The sequence below is a fragment of the Anopheles cruzii genome, chromosome 3, assembly GCF_943734635.1.
Source record: "Anopheles cruzii chromosome 3, idAnoCruzAS_RS32_06, whole genome shotgun sequence".
Classification (NCBI taxonomy): Eukaryota; Metazoa; Arthropoda; class Insecta; order Diptera; family Culicidae; genus Anopheles; species Anopheles cruzii.
Genome location: NC_069145.1, coordinates 66,917,136 through 66,938,081, shown reverse-complemented (window position 1 = coordinate 66,938,081; position 20,946 = coordinate 66,917,136). Strand labels below are relative to the sequence as shown.

Sequence of the window (20,946 nt, the reverse complement as noted above, 5' to 3'; positions counted from 1 at the left end):
AAGTTTCGAGCAGCATCGACTTAAATCTGTTTAACGAATTCGCCAAGTTCATGACCTACCCGACAGCGGCACGAAATGTGCCGTCCTCGCCCCATCACCGGTACCCTTGAGGAGCAGCGTTTGAGGTCCTTCAATGTCAGCAGCCTACCATCCGGCGCGCGATAGAAGATAAGGCACGATCAAAAGTTTTGCCATGTTTCACCCAAATCAAATTAGGCTTCAACAATCAAATTCGTCCTGGCGGTCGCCCCGGTGAGACAGTGTTTCTTTCCTACTTATCTCTGTTTTCCTCTTCCGGCACCGTTGCCATTGTCTGTCTGAAAATATTTCGCAAGGCCGCCCCGTGGAATCGCTGCGTGTGTGTGTGCGTTTGTGTAAAATAAATCACTTTTCAACGACTTTTGCCCGTAATCTGATCGTTTCAAGATGGGCGGAATCTTGTGTGCGATTGTCATTGTCTCTTTTCCGGCTGTGTACGGTGCGTGGGCCTTTTTTATTGTTTTTTTTGCCTACAACAACGACCACTTTGGCACACTTCTGGGTGACGAGGAGGTGCGAGCTAAATTCACTTCGCTTATCACCGTTTGAACTGACAGCTTTGACACTTGATTCTTTTTTGTCACCCCCGGAGGGCCGCTACTGGGTTCCGCCACTTCCGCTGACTGTGATGTCGGCGGGGGTGGGCCGCCATACTTATTATTAGTACCATCATGTGTCATCAGCACCGCTCGGGGCAGATTAGACTAACTTCTGGAGTTTCTCGCCACAAAAACGCCGGCGGCGCTTTTTACTGTGCCGTGGAAATTGTTCCGGTCTGGGTTCGGAAGAAGTTGTCGGCAAAATGTTGTTTCGTCACTGGTGTCATCGTGTGTACCTCGCGAGTGCACGTTTGGTTTGTGTTGATGCGTGTTGCACACGTTCACCTTCGTGGCCTTTTTTTTTGACGCCGATTTTGTTGTGGTTTCTGGGCGTGCAGTTTACCGACGTGCGCCCGGGTTGTATAACAACTCTTTCTCTGTGGGTCTTGCGATGACGAAGGTTGTCCCATCTAGGCCGGTTGATTTGGAAAGATCTGGAAAAACCGAAAACTGTCTACGGACCACACGCACTCCGTGTGGTCACAGAACGCATGAAGCGCGATACCCGTTCGATGGGCTTTGTCTGCAAAATGTGTCGTTCTCGGGGAAACTCCAAAATCTGGTTAGTGGCAATCAATACGCACTCATCAGTTGCTGATGGTTGAAAGCAACAACCGCACCGGAATGACTCGATATACTAGGGTGATCATTAAGTTTTGACGTTCGATACCAGAGGGCGTTGCTACGAGTCTGATTTTTTTTTGTTATTTTGGTACACTTTTCAAATGAACGTATGTGAAGTTTCATTTCAATCGGTCACTTAGTTTTTTTTACAAGTCATTTAGTATCGACATGTCAAAATAATTTTTTCCACTGTTATGACGTCATCATTTGGTGGAAAACGCTTTTCATGCATAATTTTTTTACGTCTATAAATTGATGGAAGTCACTAGGGGCCAAATCTAATGAATAGAGTGGGTACTCTAACAATTTGAACTTTAATTCATGGATTTTCGCCATTTTAAAAATGCTCTTGTGACCTGGTGCATTGTTCCATTTTTAGCTAATGCGGCACCCATTTTGCAAACAGCATTCTCGAACCCAAAACTTCAGTCAAAATATTGGTTTTACTGCTGAATGAGATGGCTAGGCCTTCTATTAAATCTCTTTCAGTGGTTCGATGATTTTCGAAAACGATATCCTGTATTTTTTCTACGATTTGAGGTGTTGTGCCTTTTTTCACGTTTTTGACATGGTTCGTCTTAAAGGCTACTACGACCATGTTTAAACTCAGAAAAACCCCTTTTAACCCCCCCAATTAAAGGTGAAAAGTCTTTATACACTTTCAGTATTGGTTCATTATTTTCCTTTGCTTTTAAACCTTTTAAAAGTAAAAATGAAAACACTGCACGATACTTGATTTTTTCCATTGTAAAAAATACTGTGACACGTCGATACTAAATGGCTTGTGAAAAAAAAAGTAAGTGACCGATTGAGATGAAACTTCACATACGTTCATATGAAGAGTGTACCAATATAGCAAAAAAAAAATTAGGCTCGTAGCAGCGCCCTCTGGTATCGAACGTCAAAACTTAATGATCACCCTAGTAAGTTCATACGAACAATTTTTATCATTGCTCCATGTGAATATCCTGAACGTGACTCTCCTGAGGCACCGACACTGAATACAAAAAGCGACATTTGGAAAACCCCGAAGTCACTAGAATGGCATTTGCATTGCGTACTGTTCAATCGGAAGAATGCAATCTCCATTTTCCCAGCACTTTCCACGTGTACCCGACAACGACGAAGACGACGAAGGGTGCTCATTAAATGCGGTGCACAACACACCCCGGCGAACTATTTTGCTAACGATGAGTATGCGAACTCATCGACGGTACGATAGCACGCGATTCGAACACTGATTCATGTGGTTTCAACCGCACTGAGATGATTCAAATCGAGAACTGGCGCGGGTGGGTAGAATCACTCACACACATATGTACTTGAAAATCGTTCGGAAACTTCTTCCACTCCGCACATTACTAGTGACAAAAAGTACAACTTCACTTCGGTTCGTTCGCAAAGGCACCCAATCAGCGTTATCTAATCACCAATCTGTTCATCCAGCAAAAAGTTACATCTTCCGAGAGCCGCGGCATTGCTGAAGGGCTAGATTTACCACAGACGTTCGACTGGAACATCCTTCTCGATCCCACACACACACCGTTTTTCCCTACAGCCGTCAAAATGTCACCGATGGCACGATTTGCAATCGAATAGATTTCTTTTCTTTCGTCCCGGTTCTCTACGATCCTGTTGGACCGGCCGGCTCTATCATGTCACAATAAATGCGATGGTTCTGGCAACTGCTAAATTCGGTTGCCTGGTAGGGGCTTTCACAGCTCTTCGCAGTCCATATTGCTAGCCCACACCGACGATCGTCAAATGTCGAATTTAGAGCGACGGCGTACGAGCGTTGAAAGCACGGAAAGGCGTGCTCACAGAAAGCAGATATTATGCAAATCCTTTGCCGGCTGATGGAATTCTTCGCACGGACAGCGTACCACGTGTCGTTTCTCACGTCTGTTCGAACGCGAAATTGTAGGATTTCAACTAGAATCGGTGGTCCAAAAGGAAATGTCCATCGTCGTCGCGGAACAAACGGTTTTCCATTCGTATTTTTAGAATACAATCTAACAACGAAAATCGGCCGCGCCTAACGCTAGGCAATGTGCGTACACGGTACGCGTTGAATCATTTTTGAAATCATTTTGCGAAACCGTTGATTCGTTGGGATGCTGCATAAAAGTCGAACAATAATGGACGTTCACCCCCATCGTCCTTGTCGAGAACTGGAGTGGAAAGTTACTGAGAAGTATTATTACGCTCGGCTCCCTCTACTCTGGAGGGATATTACCGGCCATGATGTATGGCGTTACCGGACGTGATGCCTAGCAACCTTGTTTGATAATCTGATTTTTTCCCCTTGGATCTTTACGGCACACTCCTCCAGGTACTCGCTACCGACATTGGGCAGAAGGTTATTAGGCTTCCGACGCTATTAAAGTGGCCACATGAGCGGCAAGACGCCAGTAAATCAGTCGACACACGTGTGCCAGCGCTGGCAAAAATGAACATATTTCCAACGACTGAGGCAGCTGCCCAGCTCAGCCCCCGGAGAGTGAAAGCCTCAACGAACGCGCTGAACGAACGCTTTAATGGTGGCAAGATTGCACTCTTCCGCTTCCGGGGCCCGATAGTGGCGACGGGCACTTACGGTTTTATTTGATTTCTCGCGTTGCTGGTAGATCCTTTGTAGGTTTGTCGTTGCTCTCCGGGACCAGGGATCGACTTTTACGCCCATGGGACACCAGTCCCAGAACGGACGAGCCGAAAACGGAAATATGAAATATTTTCACCATCACCTTTCAGGTCGCAAAGCAAAGCGCCGAGCATGCAGAAAAAGTTCCGACGAAAGCAATTTCGTACGAGCGAATAAAATGTAAGAAACTCTCTACAATTTGATTGCCTACGCTTCAATTTGTTGCCGCCATGTTCGCCGTTCGGTACATGATGGGTTTTTTTGTCGCTTTCGTCCATCGTTGTGGCAGGAATAAGCTCTTATGACGTTCAAATCCCATTTCAGTATTGCTGCCATTCGATCGTACGTATTCCGAAATTTGATTATCGGAAGTTTTTTTTATTGAATTATACATTAAGTTTTTCGATTCTTTCAGAAGTAACCGAGAACGCACATTACTTAAAGTAATTAAGACAAAAAATTGTATTATAATTTGGTAATATATTTATTGATTAATAATGATAAAATACATGCATATTCCATGGACCTAAAAGCTCCCCCTGAATGCGTAATTGTTGTAGCTCGTACTGTTTGCTGTCCCTTTCAAATTGTTCACTCGTCAGCCAGATGCAGGGATGCAGCAAATACCGAAAGAAGTCAGACTAAAGTATGTCAACCCCCGAAAACAGCGGCAAAAAGGACATTCCCGCGGACCCTCAGCTAGCCTAGGGCGTACTCGTACACCAAAAGGTACACACATACTTTATCACTGAATCACAATCACAGAATTTGTTTCTTTTTTGTTTGTAAATTTTGCCCTTTCTTCCTGATAAGGAATGTGTTACGTTTTTACATTCCAACTTAACGAAACAATTTGGCTCGTTTGTTTGTAGTATATGCGTCTAAAGTGTAAGAACAGAGGAGTAGCTACCATTGTGGCCGTGAACTTCCGTTTCGCTCGATCCGAAAGCAGTGAACCTTTTTGCTGCCTTTTAAGCCTTTTAAGTAAGAGTTTAAGGGTTTTTTTCCTATCCTTCGCTCGAACCGAAACACTATTTTATTGATAGAAAACTAATGCCTAAAACGGCAAACATTCTCTCATCCATTCACCACTAACAATCCCTCTCTCTCTCTCTCTCTCTCTCTCTCTTGCGATCTCTCGTTTTCGATTCAAAGTTTTCTTTCCATTCCTATCTCTCGTTTGATTACTAACTTCCAACCCCAAGATTCGACAGTCGATCGAGTAGAACCAATAAAAGCCCATCGCCTACCCGCTGGGGCAGAGGAGCACCTTCTTTTACTTCACTACGAGCTCGGGAGTGGCCAGTGGTTTCAAATTCTTCGCAGCGCCCTTTGGTGGGACTGGATGTGGCTCGTCACCAAGACATCTACGGTTTTCTTCAGCATGCCGGCGATGGCGTCCGCCGTGTCGGCTATCTTGTTGCCCAGCTGGTTCCAGAGGCCCACGATCGGGCTGGCCGGGAGCGGCTGGTTCGCGGCCTGCGATGGCGGAACAAAGAAGTGATCAATAATGCTGTCCGGTGTAGTGTCGTACTGCGTCCTAGGTGTCGGTTCCGTTGGCGCGTAGGGTACGTAGGGTGGTCGCGTTGGAACATAGAGTGGTCGTGTGGTTGTTGGAGTCGCCCGCGGTGGGGCCTGAGGTTGCTGTAGTATTATTGTTGGATAGATTTGTGGTGGTGATGGTGGTGCAAGTGGCTGTTGTGGTGCCGTTGGTATTGGTTGGTTGGTTGGAGGTCGTTGTGGTGTTTTGAACGTCGTGGTCCGTTGTGGCGTTTGTGGCACTCGTGTTATCTGCGAATGGTGAGAACGATGGTGGTCGAGTTTTTGATGCCAATTGGAAAAGTTTTTCACTTCAATTCTTTGCCCCTCCATCATCCCTTGTTCATCGAGATTACTACTTAAGAAAATTAATTTTTTATCACTTAGAGAGTTATGACGCTATCAGAAGGAGCTGTTTGATGTTCCACTTCCCGCCGCCGAGAGTGCCATAATGCGCCTTTTATAATAAAAATAACTAGAGCGCACACCGCATTCCAACCAACTTTGATCCTCCAGGACGGTCTATCTGCACGCAAAAGACGGCGGGAGTCATCGCAGAATCCGACGGGCATTTCTTGGCGAAACAATCTCTCAAAGCGATGAATTTCATTTGCCCATACTTACGAATCTTGTTGTGGTACGTTGAGTATTTCTGGTCGTCGTTTGACGCGTTACTGGACGCGTTTGCCTTTCCGTAGTCGTTGGCCTCTGGGTCGTTGTTGTGGTTGTCACTGGAACGGGCGCGGGCGCAAATGTCGGCCGAGCCTGGTCAGCGTCCTCACCGAACCGGTTCACCAATACCGGTGGTGGAGCCTAGGGAGAAGCAACATAGATGTAGTAGATCGCCACATCGCCTCCCGCAGCATCCTTCCACGATCGGGACCCTCTGCGCCATCACCTAGCCAATCGTACTCAACCCGCGGAAACAATGTACTACCAATCAAAAAACTAGTCCTACCGAAGCCAACGCAAAGAATAGTGACGACAACCCGTAAGCTTCAGATAATGTTGTTTGGTCTCACAACTCTCAGCACTCGATGGCAATCATGGCACCATAACCGATTATCGGTCGGGTTCGGGTGTCAGTGAAACTACCGAACGAACGATGTAGCCGTTTGGGACCAAATTTCGAATCGAAACATCATCACCTGGTGCACGTCGTCGCAGGACTCCCGTTCGACAGCATCCGACAGACCGTGTCCCGTGCTGAATGCGCCGGAATTTGTAGTGCCAATTGAGGGTCGCTTCTGTGACGATAGTTGTGGCTGTTCCCGGAACTGTGCTAAAGTGTGAGCTGGCGGTCGGAGGCAGCGACTGAACGACGATGGCAACACGCTGGTCGAGGCGATCGGTAAACCCATCCAATTCGGGGGCAGGAGCATCGGTGCGAAAGTCATGGTCATGGTGCAGAATAGGGAAGCGAATTTGGGTTGCATCAATTGGCGGTGCCATTGTGAACGTGCGTGGAGCATGCACTCCGATGCGTGGTGAGAGGAAGTGCAAAAGGCTTGTGGTGTGCCAGCAGTTCAAACGAAACTTTCGAAAACCGTAGTGCAGTGCAGTGCTGTAGGTGTGTTTGGCGGTGCTTAAACGTTTGCCAGGTATTCCGAGACGTGCACAGAGATACGCGGGCTGTGGTTTGGTAACTACTGCCTGGCTTCGTGTCGTGCGTAATTCGATTTCACGCTGGCCGATGCTTCATTCCATCGCAATGCCAGCCGACTACATTTCAACCGAAATACACCACTTCATCGCGATGTCTATATGGCAACAAAAAAACTACTGCAATACCCTTGTAAAAAGCAATGAAATGAACGTTGATGCGTTGATTATTTTTAACAAAAAATCACTTTTGAGTTCGGTTTTTTTTATTAATCTCCAGCAGCCCTTTTTATTATTCCAAACACAGAAATGTACCTCGTAACTGGCATATCTGATCGAGAGATTTCATTTTTAACCTTGAATTATAATATCCCTGCCAAGCATCTGAGCGTGACTTGGAGCTTCTTGAGTGAGGATCATTCAAGGCGCCCAGCTGCACGAATTGATTAATGATACGTCGTCGGATGCAAGCCGCCTGATGTTTCGCGGTGCACATTTTAATTATGTGCTCGAATTTTCGAAACGAGCCAAAACGTCCCAAATAATTGAGTGGCACTGCGCAGGAGCTACGCAGTAAACAAATATATGTACCGATTTATAATAAAGTGTATTAATTATCAAAGCGCAACTGGAAGATTTAATTTACGACCTATGAATAATAATGCGTTCATTGCTCAATAAACTGATCGCATTATCCGCATTTTTTGTACACAAATGAAAAACACAACAATTGACAATTGAGTGCAAAGAGTAAAATGGTAAATATTGAAAACAGTAGGGGAACCGAACTCGATGACAGCTTTTCCACAAAGCTCGGGAAAAATGTCAGAAAACTCGTGCCACCACTTCAATCGGGGCTACGAATCGGTCGGCTGATAATTTCCATGTTTCGCCTCTCGATCGCCCGAAATTAATCGAAAGGTGATAAATCAAACGAATAATTAACTGTACCATTGTAAATTTGCCATTCGGACATGTGTAAACCGCGCAGAAGCTGATGCTGATGATACTGTTTGCCTCGAAAAGCGACGTCTCCATATACTTTACAGACACGAACCGGACATGAAAAGTGCACGGTTCAATGCACGATTAAACGTCATAATTCACTGCCGCTGGGTTACCTCCAATCCCGCGCATGCCGGGTCGAGAGACATCCCGCCCGGCCGCCCCAAAACCCGGAACGTTCAATCTGAACCGTTCGCTGACCACGGCGAACAGTTTTCCGGACCACTCCGGGAACCCGGATGCCAACAAACCCGTTATCTGTTGATTAACTGCCTGCAGTGGGGACCCCGTTGGCTAACTTCACTTGGACTACCGAGTCCTCCGGAATTCATGTTTGGACTGACGCCACTCTTGGTGGGATGTCGCGCTGTAAGTTAAATAGTCACGGACTGTCATGGGGTGTAGAGTTTGTACTATATTATGTATACAATTTCCACTACAGCAAAATTTCCACTACTACTTCAGATACGCCGTCGGACCGATACACTTCCTAAAATAGCTGTCCCCAGCACCCTACGGCTGCTTACTGTCTACGCTCACTATTGCCCATCGTTAGCTGTATCATCCAAAGCGTTAGGGAACCGCCATTAGTAATGTTGAGATAGTAATTTACCGGTACCGTCACTACGGGTCTGGTTGGCGTGACCGAGCCGAGCTCGGCCGGGAAGCTGGCCACCGTTGACGGGATGACGCTAGCGCCTGTGGGATCGCCGGTGCTAGTAGAGCCCTCGGCTGGGCTAATAACAGTGGTTATTGTTAGGGAATTAGGTGGAATGGAGCCGCTAGCCGTGATGCTGGTGAGTTCTAGTGTTCCAGAAACGATGGTACTAGTAGAGGTGGTAGTACTATCACTATTGCTACTGTTGGTATAGGTCGGGAATAAAATTTGTGCTACCGGTGCCGGTGGCCTAGGTCGTTCGGTCGCTGGCGCCACAGCCGGCGGAGGCGGTGTTGGGGGGGTGGCCAGTAACGTATTCACATTGTCGCTCGGTTGTCCAAACCGCGTCGCAGTAATCACCACGGGCTGCACATTGCTGCTCTGGGTTGCGGGCTGACGGTCGAGGTCATTTCTTACCGGCCTGTCGTTACCACTGTCTACCGTGTTACTACCGCCGCCGCCGATGGAGCCACCGTTGCCGCCACCGTTGCCGCCGCCAGTGGTTGGGCCAGCAGGAGCCGTAGCGCCATTTCCGCCAATCTGGTTAAACTGCAAACCCCGCAGGTACTCCTCGAACCGTCGGTTGTACTCGCCCGACGGATCCCAACGCTCACGCAACGCCCGGTACTGGTCCGGGTAGTCGATGTACAGCCGAGTGATGATCTTCAGCGCGTTCTCCTTCTGGATCGGTGAACAGCGGGCACACTTGGTGCGCAGTGCCTCCGGAAGAATCCCTACGGTTAAGAAGAAACGGAAAACGAAACCAGCTATAGAAGTCCCGAACTCGCACAGGGTCACCTTCGAGTCACTTGTGAAGAGGCAAACCACCGTTCGAATCAATCATCACACGAACAAACACTATTGCTTACAAAAACATCCAATTTATCTTGAGAAAAAAGGAACGCCGAACTTGCCATTATGGTATCTGGCCTAAGCGTCCGCAATGTCTTCACTTTTGCCACGCCGCTTTTGGGACGCTTTAGAAAATGCCTAGAGAACAGTTTCTGGTCTAAAGGAATTTGCTTCGCCACCTCTATCCGGTTAAAGCGTTGTAAATCGGAAGACATTCAGGCGGCTTGATGAGTTTGCGCTATGAATAGGGGTTGTTCTTTTTTTATAAAGAGACTATCTCTCATCCCCTGACGGGGCTGCATGAGATGAATGTTCGCCTTTTCTTGCTAGTATTTTGAATAAATTGCCCATAAAGGAACACGACCTACTCATGAATGGCCGCGCTATACAGCTGCAATTGAAGCGTATGACACGGTCTTCAGGATCGTTAAAAAAGGGACCAAAACAAATGGCCCTATAAATAATACTCCGGTTTCAATTTCTGCGTGTCGCCGGGCATCCCTTGATGTTCCTTGTCCCGCACGTGAGATCACTGTTAATGATGGCCGCTTCCCCGTTGTGATTCATCTCGGGGAAAACACGTCAAAAATATGGTGATTATAAGACACAATGATATCAATTTGTTGTTCGCATAACCTCGTACGCGGAGTACCAATTTGTGCCATAATTACTTCGTGACGGCCCCAGGCGGTTACAACGTAGCTCGGAATCATCTCACGAATAGACAGTTACATTTTGTACTTCATGCATAAAGTGATAAAGGACATTTGCAGAACGCTAACGTAACGTGACATTATCCGTTCGTTTATCGTATTTCCACAATTTCTTAGCCAAACATTCACAGTATTCCTAATTGCTGTGTAAGTGACTGTTTAAAGTACAAATTGAAAGCAAACACGAACGAAAGCCCTAACAAAAACGCAGCGTTTTCTCTCCCAGAGAAGGTGAAGAAATACATTTGGACCAAGGATACGACGTCGGACAGCATAGGAAAAGCTGCTCGATGATGACATTCCCTGTGCAATCCGTGCACAGAATAAATTAAATTCGTCATCTGCCCGGCACGCCGGACGAGTAGCTGCACCCGGCTCAACAAGTTTGCCGACACTTCCAGGCCACACAATGAATGGCCACCGTGTTGCAAAAGGTGAAATGCAACGACGTAAAAAAATATGCAAATCGATGCGGCGCCAAACAACGACGAATGTGCGATGCGACACTTTAAAGATTCCAAATTTCTTTAAAAGGATTTCAAACCGAATTCATTGTCCCTATCGATGGGTGGAAACCTGTTACCCAAAAATTGTTTTTGTCATTAAAGCATTACACAACTTTGCAAAATGATTAAACAGACTCAAACTCCGGGAGCTGTGCTCGGAAACTACACGGCACGGCATGGCCACACAATAAAAAAATCTTCCTCTCTTCGAATGTGAAGCAAATAATGGGTCCACTTTAATGAATTACTTTTACAAATTAAACCGTTCATCTTGCTTGATTAACATCATTCATACATTCAACATTCAGCAGCATAAATAAATAAACATTCACAGTGTGCCAGGCGACTGTGGTTTTATGGAAACATTATCTCCAACCGAAACGATATGCGCTGCCTACAATCCAACGGAACCGGACCACTAAGCCCTGCAGTGATCCACCTCCAGCTTGCAGGTAAACCACAAAACCCAGAACTCTGCTCCGTTCAGAAAGCCATCAGTTCAATCTTCCAGCCAATGGATGGCAATTGAATTGCATGATATGGACACTTCTCCCCACTGGGCTGCTGGAAGTGTCCTCTTTGTCCCTGTAGTACTTTTAGTCCTAACTGCCTTCCGATCCGAAGTTGGATACCACACCCTTGCGGTATTCTACGAATTGGACATCCAACTAGCTTCCGTATTGCTGCACTAATGGAGGGCAGGTGGGATAAATAAGTAATAGCACCGGCATTGCGGTCAGCTCGGGGCTGTTCTTGCATTAGGGCACGAACATGTTACCGTATGTCGTCGTTTAGATATTCACAAAGCTAGAACCTGAGTACATGACTCTTTAGGACACTTTTACAAGTTGCAAGTTCCACATGAAAAATCAACCTTTCACCGATTAACCTAAATCCCTGATCTTTCGTATCCGATTACATAAATCACGACAGTTGGTAAAGGATTCAAACGTAAAATAATATCTCTATCGCAAAATAAAATAAAGTAGTGAAAAAGCACACAATACATCGTTGCATCCGCTCTTTGCATCTGACTGCCAGCCAGTTAACGGAACGCTTCGTACACCATACTCAATCGGAAAGAATCGCTGGAAACCGGGCCGCATGCCAAGGTGGTGACGGTGGTGTTACATAGCCGAGTCCGTCCCGTTCATCTCTCATCGACGTAGCTTCCATCGAATGCCATCAGAACCCGTTTCTGTTTCGTGCCAGTGTCAAGTTGGCTTCCAGCACCGGGTTGGTCGGTCGTGCCAGGCTTAACGTTCGTAAATTACCATTTAATGATGAAGCGATGAAGCTGCACCGTCTCAGAGCACTGCGGCAGCCCATCCGGAAAAGCTGACAGTTTCCCGACACCGACATCGACGTCATTCGTTGTGGCGCCCGGTTTAAGGGCTGGCTGGCTAGCTGAGGCCGGTACCCATCAGCGGCGCTGCATCAAAATGCATTCTGCGTTGCGCTAGCGCATTCATCATCTTGCAGACTCGGGCAACGAATAAACGCCATGCGGTAATGATACCGACTCTACAATGGCATCGGCGGTAGCCTTACGGTCTGTGCGGCGATTGTGGTGTTGGCTTAACACGCGAATAGGTCTAACCTTTGCGTGCCTAGACCTCAGCGACGCACTATGTGAATGGGTTAAACGGGGTTAACTATAATAAATCGGTGCGGCTGGTGCTTTTAAATATGCAGTGTTAATTTTGTCATCCAACTGCGACTTCAGTGGTTCGTTAAATCGCGTATTTACACAACTGTATCGCTAGCGGTTGCCATCGCGAGCCATTATTTCAATGGCTAGGTTTTCTAATTCCAAACTCTTTGCGTTATATCTGGGCATTTGGATTCGAAGCATCCTACGCCTAGCGCATTAAAGTATTTTAAATAAGGCTCCTATCAAGCTTTTATCGAATTCCATAAATTCTGCAACGCAACTCGGTTGAGTTTTCTCAGAAGTTTGCTTCTTTACCGCACCGCAGCCGATGCATCATCCTGCGGGACATATTTTGCTGCAGCGTACGAATGTGGTGCCCGGTTCTTTGGGAAAACTTTAAATCACTTTCTCGGTCGACGTAACACGTCGCACGAAACAATCCCGAGATTGTCGAACTATTCCGTGTCGGTGTGTACCAAAGCGTCCCACTTACGCCGTCGCTGGCCCGTGGGGCCGTTGCAGACTGTTTGTTATTCACTTTACCTCCAATTACATATGTAAAGAGGGTCCACCACCACCACGGTCCAGCAATCAGGCCACCCAGGACTCCGGACGGAGCCGTTCTTGCATCCGGTAGGTGGCCGGGCGTCTGGAACACACACCCAGCTTGAGGGTATGGCCGGCTCACTGCAAGACATTCCTAGGGCCCGGCCCGTCGTCTGCCGTCGGTGCCTCCGTAAGCTGGCAAACGCCGGAGACGATGACACGATCAAAGTAAACAGTCCCACCGTCCAGCGGCGAAGGGGTTGCTGTGCCAACGGGAGTACGCAAAACTTTCTCTTTAAGTTTCTGTTCACGTCCGCAGGTTGTCAACTCACCCGGGAAGCGACCCAGGGCACCCGCCGGGTTGTTATTGTGGACTACTTTTGCGATTACGGTAGTCCGAAGTGCGGTGCTGGGCCCAACCTTTTTTCGCGAACGGCATGCGGTAAATTCTTGAGCCCGAGCGCACCCGATTCCACACAATGCCATTGGCAACTATTCTGGTTGCCTACGGTAATCGTTGTTATGGTAACGTTTTACGAGGCATACTTTGAAGGACGAAGTCCCAACGCGAGCTACCACTTTGGAACATCCGGTGCGCCGTTGGTCGTCTCTTCCGTGGTGCCCCCCGTGGTTGAATGAGAAAGTTTAGTTTATCTTAAATACACGCAATCTTAGCACCGCTCCGTTAATATGCATAATGTCAAGCGAATTTAAAATATTGCTCCCAAGTAGCCAGGAAAGTCCCCTTTTGTGCTTCCAATTAAATTGCCTGCAACATTTTCCTTATCATCGCCGTGACCAGGGACTCTCGCTCTTACGACATCCCGGGCCAGTTGATTCTCCACGGCTCTCCATAAAGTAAACAAAGCAAAAATCCACGTTCCGCAAGCATAACACGCAGTTCCGCATGCAAATCACATCGCACGGTGTCGTACTTTGCGTTGACCGCCTTTACTTTTGCGACCTGTCCTGCCACGGGGCCTACTATTACTATGTTGTTTGTGGTTTTGTTTTGCTCCAACCTTCCCGGACCAGTTTTACTTTCTCCAAGATGTCGCGCGAATGGGGCAAACCTTTCCCCATTGGCATTCGGGTGCCTCTTGATGCGGGGCATAACAATCATAAACCACCGTGAGTCACGAAGATGCCATCCTATTCGCCTTCACCCCGAATGCCCTTGGCCAAGGCCAGATCCTACAATCTCCGATCCGTTTCCCTGCATTTACGCGCATCGGTGGCCGCACGGTCGATGCGCAGGAATTTATGTTAATTAGTGTTTAATGGATCACAATTTCCAGCAGCTCCATCTGGCTCGGTGACTAGGGCGTTGGTTGGCTACGGCGAAGAAAATTGACCTTCGACGCTTCGACCAGATGCCAGAGACTCTAATTTGTTTGCAGTAGAAAGGTTTATTGGGTGAAACGAGCCATATTTTGCACTTTCCCTTCAACGTTTTGGGACGCCACAGGGACACCCAGCAGGATAAGCGGCTTGTTCAATCGACAGATGGAACCAACCCTTCCTGAGGCCAGTTAACTAGGAGCCGAGATAAATAACGCCACCCGTCAACCCGAATAACAAACAGTCACGGCTGCCGAGAAGTTGGTGGTTGCAAAATATTAGCGTTGCGAAGAAAATCCTTGAATAAAGGATCAAAAGTATTCCGCAGTACAAAGGCGAAGGGAACTCCGGCGAAGCGGCCTATATAAAGACGCACGTCCATTTTTTGCTGTCCTTTCCGCTAACGGTTGATACTTAGCAACGCCTCCGCCGGGCAGTCGTCTAGCAAATGGGTACAAATTATCCGGTTGACCTGCTTCGTCCTTCCAGAAAGACGTCTAGGGGCCGCGTTGATATCGTTACAATAACGATGGCAATGTAGATTAAAGACCGTAATCGGTGCAGGTGGGCACCGGTTTTCTTCCGCACGGGTAAGCACGTCGGAGAAATGGCTTAGATGATTTCTACCCCACGCAAGGAGCGACAGCAACCAGCAACGGCCGGCGATGGTCATAGACCAAACACAGGCTTCGGTGTATTGCCTTTTTAATAGGCGCCCGAAACGCACGGTGGCGCGTTCCGCTCCTACCTTGGTTCCTTTCGCTCGCACCGGTGGTTGGTGGGAAACTCATTCGCCAACGCCACCGAAACGCAGTTCACAAACGGAAAAAGGCGGTTCACTTGCGTGCGATTTCATGATGCAAAACGCAATGGCCGGTGTGAATTTGAAATGCAAACTTGCGCCACATAATGACCGGCACACGCTGGCATTATGCTGATGTTTCGGAAAACCCAATTATTCTCACGCGCAACACTCAATCGGTCGCTTGCCTTTTTGCTGTTACGATTTGCCGATCTTGACCGATCGATTGAACCAAGAGGAACCGTTCAAACAAGACGACCGAACGACGACGGTCTTTTAAGCTGTAACCTTTTGCTGAGCAATTCCACTCCGGTGTATCCAAATCTGACTGTTACCGTTACAGTTACTTACGCTTCAGGTCCTTGCCCTCCGGCGGGCACGGTTTGCGGCTCAGCAAGCAGTCCACATAGTTCGAAACCAACCGATTGCTGCCCAAAATGGTGTCAATGTCCAGGTTATCGTATCTGAAACGGAAGAACAAACATTTGTAGAACCGACGAGACGAGGGGAATGAAAAATGAAGTCACAGAATCCTGCCGGACATAGGTGGGACGTTGCAAGGACGAGGGTTATTTCTCGCGTGACCTTCCCGAGTATTTTGGCGATAACCAAGTGTCACACACTGAGCGATGTCCGCCATTTGTTACCAAACGGTGTGCCACCACCGACCTGTGTGGCAATTAATCTTCCGGTGCCTCCAACATTGAAGGATGACCAACCGGAACATCCCCCCACCACAGGGGGGAGGTGCAAGCTAATGAGCCGGTCAATGTGCGGATATAAATCACGAGAACCACGAGCAGCATCCCCCGGGTCACAAGCCGAGCCACGTGAATGACGGGTTGACACCGGAATGCAAAGTGCATTAGTTAAGCATGGAAAGTTATGCGCATTAAACGGGTCGGGTCCTGGGTGGGTCGGAAACCACCGGACACTTCATTGATGCGATTGAAAGAAATCATTAGCCCGGGAAAACCCCACCGAACGCTAGCCACACAATACACTAATTTATCATTCACCCCCTATCACACACTTATCCATTAGCCGGATCAGCTTTCAGAAACAAACACACCCTTCCCGAATGTTAATGGTGCGGTCCTGGTGATACAGCACGGGATTTCCCCAAAACACATTGTTTGGGGTCCGAAAACCAACAACACTCCTCCCACCGTTCCAACGGCGATCGATCGACTAATGGTCACGGCTCTAGTAATTGATATCCAACATTCGAAAAGTTCCGGAACGTTAGTTTCACGTGGCAAGACCCAACACCAAGTTGATTCGCTTCACTTCTTCACGTCGTCCAAAAGTCAAAATGAGGAATCAACAAGAGTTCGCGAATAAATGTGCTTTCGGGGCTCCTCGTTTGGATGATTTTAATTGCTCGCGAAAGCAGCAGTCCGAAGTGATGGGTAAACAGGAACGAAAACGAATGTTTTTTGAAAATACCGCCTCAACGTAATGAGACTCAGCAGTAAACAAGGTTCTGTTTGGCACAAACAATGCTTAATTGAAAGTAATGTTAAGTTTTGGCCGTTCTGTGTGATACTACTGTCGCCTTAACGATATTTTAGAGTTGGAATATTATTCGGATGATGCCAACGCTTCACTCGGGCTCGGTGCGCTCCCGTTGAATCGCTTGTAAATTAATTACCGCCCGCGGTGTATTACAACCACAATTATCCTAGACAGTAAACATGAACCATCAATTTGAGATCGCATACGTACTCATGCGTTAACAAAAAATGGTTTCACGTACACTCGACCAATAACGTCTAGCAGCAAGTGAGTAATTAATTGTGGTATGTTCAGCCTGTTTTTGTACACTTTAAGTAGCAGCTCCAGCCCGTTTGCTGATTTTATCAACAAGTAATCAGCAAACGCCTGTAACGGCTGAGGTATGAATGGATTTTGATTCTTCAATTAAACTAGTTCGAGGTGAGCCAAGTTATGTGTTTCGGGCACGTGGTCAAGCGCGTAATAATACGATTTCTCCACCAGTAGAACCTAGATGCTACGGACGGTGCACCAGTGGCGCCTTATGGTGGCGTTCTAGCACTGATCGTTTATCGAATTCCAACGGTCCAATAGTCCAGTCACGCACGTGTTGAGTGAGATAACCTCGATAACCTTCAGCGGCATACGGTTTGGAGTCGTACATGCTCGATGCTTGCATCCAACAGAACATCCATCGGTAACAACCCACGTATGTCTCGAATAAAGAAGATGAATTATAGGAAACCCCCGCGGAGCTTTCCATCCATCAAACTATCCGTCGCTAATTATAAACTACCGTGAACCGCAGGGGGGAATTCGTCATTTTTTGCAACTCCTCACCACATTAGAACCAACTTGAGAGCCACGCAGAAAACGAGAGCATCGGCATCGTCCACAGGTCACATCTTACGCTTACGAAAAGGCCATCTATTAGCGTGCTGCATGGGGTTTTGTGTGGTTTTTTTGTGGGTTCGCAGTTCCGACGGCGCTTGACAAGGCGTGATCGAGCAATTATAACAAAACGTTTCGAAAACCGCGGGTCAGACAGCAAGCAAAAAAAAACCTCTCCAACACGTCGCTAAACGCTTCCTCATGAGGCCCCGCACTCGGTCGGAGGAGTTCAAGGAGTTCACGTCTAGTGACAGCCAAAGCTACCGTAAGCGATTGTTTGCCGAATGCCGAGAGGGGCCTATCGACGGCGGCGATCCTCCATTGACAACGCGCAGCTCTCCTCCGGTGGGTTTTGCCATTGCGCAAGAGTTTCGCTCATGAATTTGTCTGCCCAAGAGTACACACGCACGCGATGGTCAAACAAAAGCACCAATATACGCAATAGGGCGGAATACGGGGAGGCTTTGCCTGGGGTGTGCCTGGGGTGGGTAAAGGTCAGTAAAAGCCGACGTAAACGGTGCGAACACCCTGTGAGCCAACGCTCAATTGTTCAGCCGCGTCGAGTTGGGCGCCAATTTTTGGTTCCGAAAACCGAGAGTCAGACATTGGCCAGGGCCAAGGTTACAATCGGGCTGGTGACTGTTACACTTCTCGGCCCCTTCCGGAACGATCGTGCACCAAGGTCGTGAAGCTTCGGTGAGTGCTTCATGATCGCCACCGATCTGAAGTGCGCATGACGCCACTGCGGACAATTGCATCTACGCGAAAGTAAAAGTGCAGCAATCCGATCCGACGGTAACCTTCGGGAGAAACGCTTAGCGCAATCAGGAACACCGCAACCCAACGGTAACGAGGCACCCACGTTGACGCCAACACCGTTGCATATTCACTTACTTACCTTGGACTGTATAAAGTACGGGCCAGCTCCTGTGACTTGACGAAATTGAGAAACGCCAGCAAGGCGCTGGCGAACAGCCAAACTTTACGCATCGTTCCGCGCACGACCCTCCGTCGGGACTGAGGCTACAGAGGAGAGCACTGCACTTGCACCGGGCTACCGGGATCACTGAGGAGTGTCTCTGAATTCTTGCTCGATTTCCCCACTTCGGAGTGAGTCCTGCGCGTATCTCGCAATCTTATCTAGGCAGGCACTCCAGGCACGCACGGCACCCGATCCGCTTCACACATGCCGCGAATGGCTTCGAGCACAATATGCTGGGCCGCTTTTTTCCCAGAATACCCACTGTTGTCTCCGCGGAGTCCACTACGATCGAGTCAGGGCGCGCCCATCCATAAGCATCCTCCGCTGCCTTCTACACCGCCTCTACCAACCGTGAGCTCGTGCGCGACACGCACTGTCGTTGGGATTTTCCGGCGTCGCGTTCTGTTGGCACGCACGCACTTAGTCGGATTGGGTTTTTCGCGTCAGGTTCACTTACGCTGATCCGTCGGGAAATGAAGGCGGTTCCTGATCTTTCAAGCACAATCACTTTACTTTCTAGGTTACAGCGCACCGAGTCGATGTCGTGAGCTAAGGGGCTTTTAGGTAAGAAAGAATGATTATTTGTTAAGCAGCATACGGCAAGCGGGCGGTTTGTAGATTTCGCTTCGGCCAAGACACCATCGGATCGGTAATCGTGAGATAAGCATCGTCGAACAAGATTTTTTGTTTTATAGGCCAAAGCCATTACCACGATGGGAAGTGGGTTTCGCGCCGTCACGCGCGCACTTTCTATGGAGGGCCTTTTTTCCCCATGCTGCCTAGAACGGCGATGCTGCGCCAGGCCGGGCGGGTGGATCGTGGTGCTGCAGACCGTTCGATCTACGATTGCGTCATGTGCCAATGCTAACCGGGCGTTGCGCTTCGCAGCCAAGCATCGCACACTCGGCGCAAGGTTACGTGGATCGGCTCCGAACCGGGCGAGAAACGAACATTCCAGCAAAAGCCTAGAATCTGACCAGCTAACCGCGGGGTCGATCGGCTACGGGACCGCCCCGGCCATTAGCTGGAGTCCGAACGCCGCCGCGGTGATGGAAAAAGAAGGCCACCGTTTGTTGTATTAGCAAATTAGCTAGTTCGATAGTTGACGTGTGTATTTTTTGCTTCGGAAGCTTTTTTTATATCCGAAGTTCCACGAAATTGGCCACATCTCAAGCCTTGATGGGCCTCGCTTCAGCCTGTTGTCGGCTTGTCACCAACAATTTCGGGGTTTTTTTTTTCTTGGTTGCAAATTGTTTGTGTTTGCTCAAACGCCCCTTATTGATCCTGCAGCTCGTTTGCTGGTCACCTCCTAAGCCGGACTGCCTGGCGGAAAGCTGGCAAGGTGTATGCCAAAAAGCCTCCGAAATGGCACGCGTGTGAATAATTAATAACACTAGCCCGCCCAACCGTGAAGGTCACCCAAACGCGGACGTAGTTGCTATGTACAGCCCCTAGATCAAACAGTGACCAACTCGTCTCTTCGATCAACCTGGGCGGCAGGAAGATACGGGATACTCTGCCAAGTCTGTGACCCGGCGGAGCGAGAAGTCGAAAGAAGAAAACTCGTTAGGGGAGTAATATTCACGGTCGGTGATGCGAATTATTGGCACCATTGGCCGAGCCATCGGAGCTGGCCTTAGCTGATGGCCAGATACGGTCATCAGACGGGTATCGACAGGTATCACCATTAAGATTGGCCTAATGATCTCCACAATTAATCTTTCTGTCCGTCGGCGGAAAGGAAAGTTTGAAGTTATTATTAAACTTCAAACCGCTGGTTAGATTGGCCAATATCTGGCTGTGAATTCCGATATTATGCAAACGAATGACATTCGCGCGGTTTATTTCCCGTCTCATAATAACCCCGGTTTGGCAGAGGCAAAAACTGCGCATTAAAAATCTCAATATCGCATCCCGGTTTCGTAAGGCGCCCGCCACTTCGCTACTTTCTACGACATCATTATTCGCACTTTTCCCTTCTGGCGCCACACGATTTTTCTCCCTTAACCCTGCCGGCGACGGGCGACAAGCAAACTCCGGATATTAGCAAGGCAATTCCTGTTTCGCTCCGTTCGAGCCGAAGGCGAAGCGCGCGTCCGATGCCAATATTATTGATGGCCGACCATAAATACTGACACCTCGGATGTTTTGGTTGTTTTTTTCTTCGACAGCTCCAGAGGTTGGATACCCTCGCCAAACGGTGCTAAATATTAAGACAAGAAACATGGCCATGCAAAGGCGGAATGCGTGTTGGCGTCGCTGGCTAAACGATGAATCACGACGACCCAAAACGGCTACAGCGTTGCTAATCAGTCAGCAACATTCTCTACGGGCACCAGACCAGCTATTGCCACCGATCAGAAACTGTAATTTGGCACGCAAGGTCCAGTTGGGGCGGTCCGGCAGTACGTTTATCAGACCGGCCACACGCGGTCCCTAATAAGATCCCCAGGGA

The 20,946-nt window shown here is 48.3% G+C and overlaps 1 protein-coding gene across 5 annotated transcripts; it reads right to left on the bottom strand.

Annotated features, from left to right (window-relative positions):
- Positions 1-5,017: 5,017 nt before the first annotated feature.
- On the bottom strand, positions 5,018-18,832 carry LOC128271871 (uncharacterized). 5 transcript variants are annotated; one of them, XM_053009537.1, is made up of 5 exons: positions 18,408-18,832; positions 15,473-15,585; positions 8,669-9,441; positions 6,067-6,255; positions 5,018-5,694 (listed from the first exon to the last, which is right to left on the bottom strand). In XM_053009537.1, exons 1-5 carry the CDS (start codon positions 18,497-18,499, stop codon positions 5,215-5,217), a joined length of 1,647 nt encoding a protein of 548 aa, XP_052865497.1. In that variant the 5' UTR covers positions 18,500-18,832; the 3' UTR covers positions 5,018-5,214. The 5 variants fall into 5 exon arrangements, with proteins under 5 accessions (XP_052865497.1, XP_052865499.1, XP_052865498.1 ...); XM_053009539.1 differs by having other exon boundaries at positions 5,018-5,382; XM_053009538.1 differs by having other exon boundaries at positions 8,945-9,441.
- Between the last annotated feature and the right edge of the window lie 2,114 nt (positions 18,833-20,946).

Coding starts and splice junctions, on each gene's coding strand:
- LOC128271871 (XM_053009537.1), bottom strand. CDS start 18,499: ATGCGTAAAGTTTGGCTGTTCGCCAGCGCCTTGCTGGCGTTTCTCAAT. Junction 15,586..18,407: donor CGTACTTTATACAGTCCAAG/GTAAGTAAGTGA, acceptor CTTCCGTTTCAG/ATACGATAACCTGGACATTG. Junction 5,695..6,066: donor AACGTACCACAACAAGATTC/GTAAGTATGGGC, acceptor CACCATTCGCAG/ATAACACGAGTGCCACAAAC.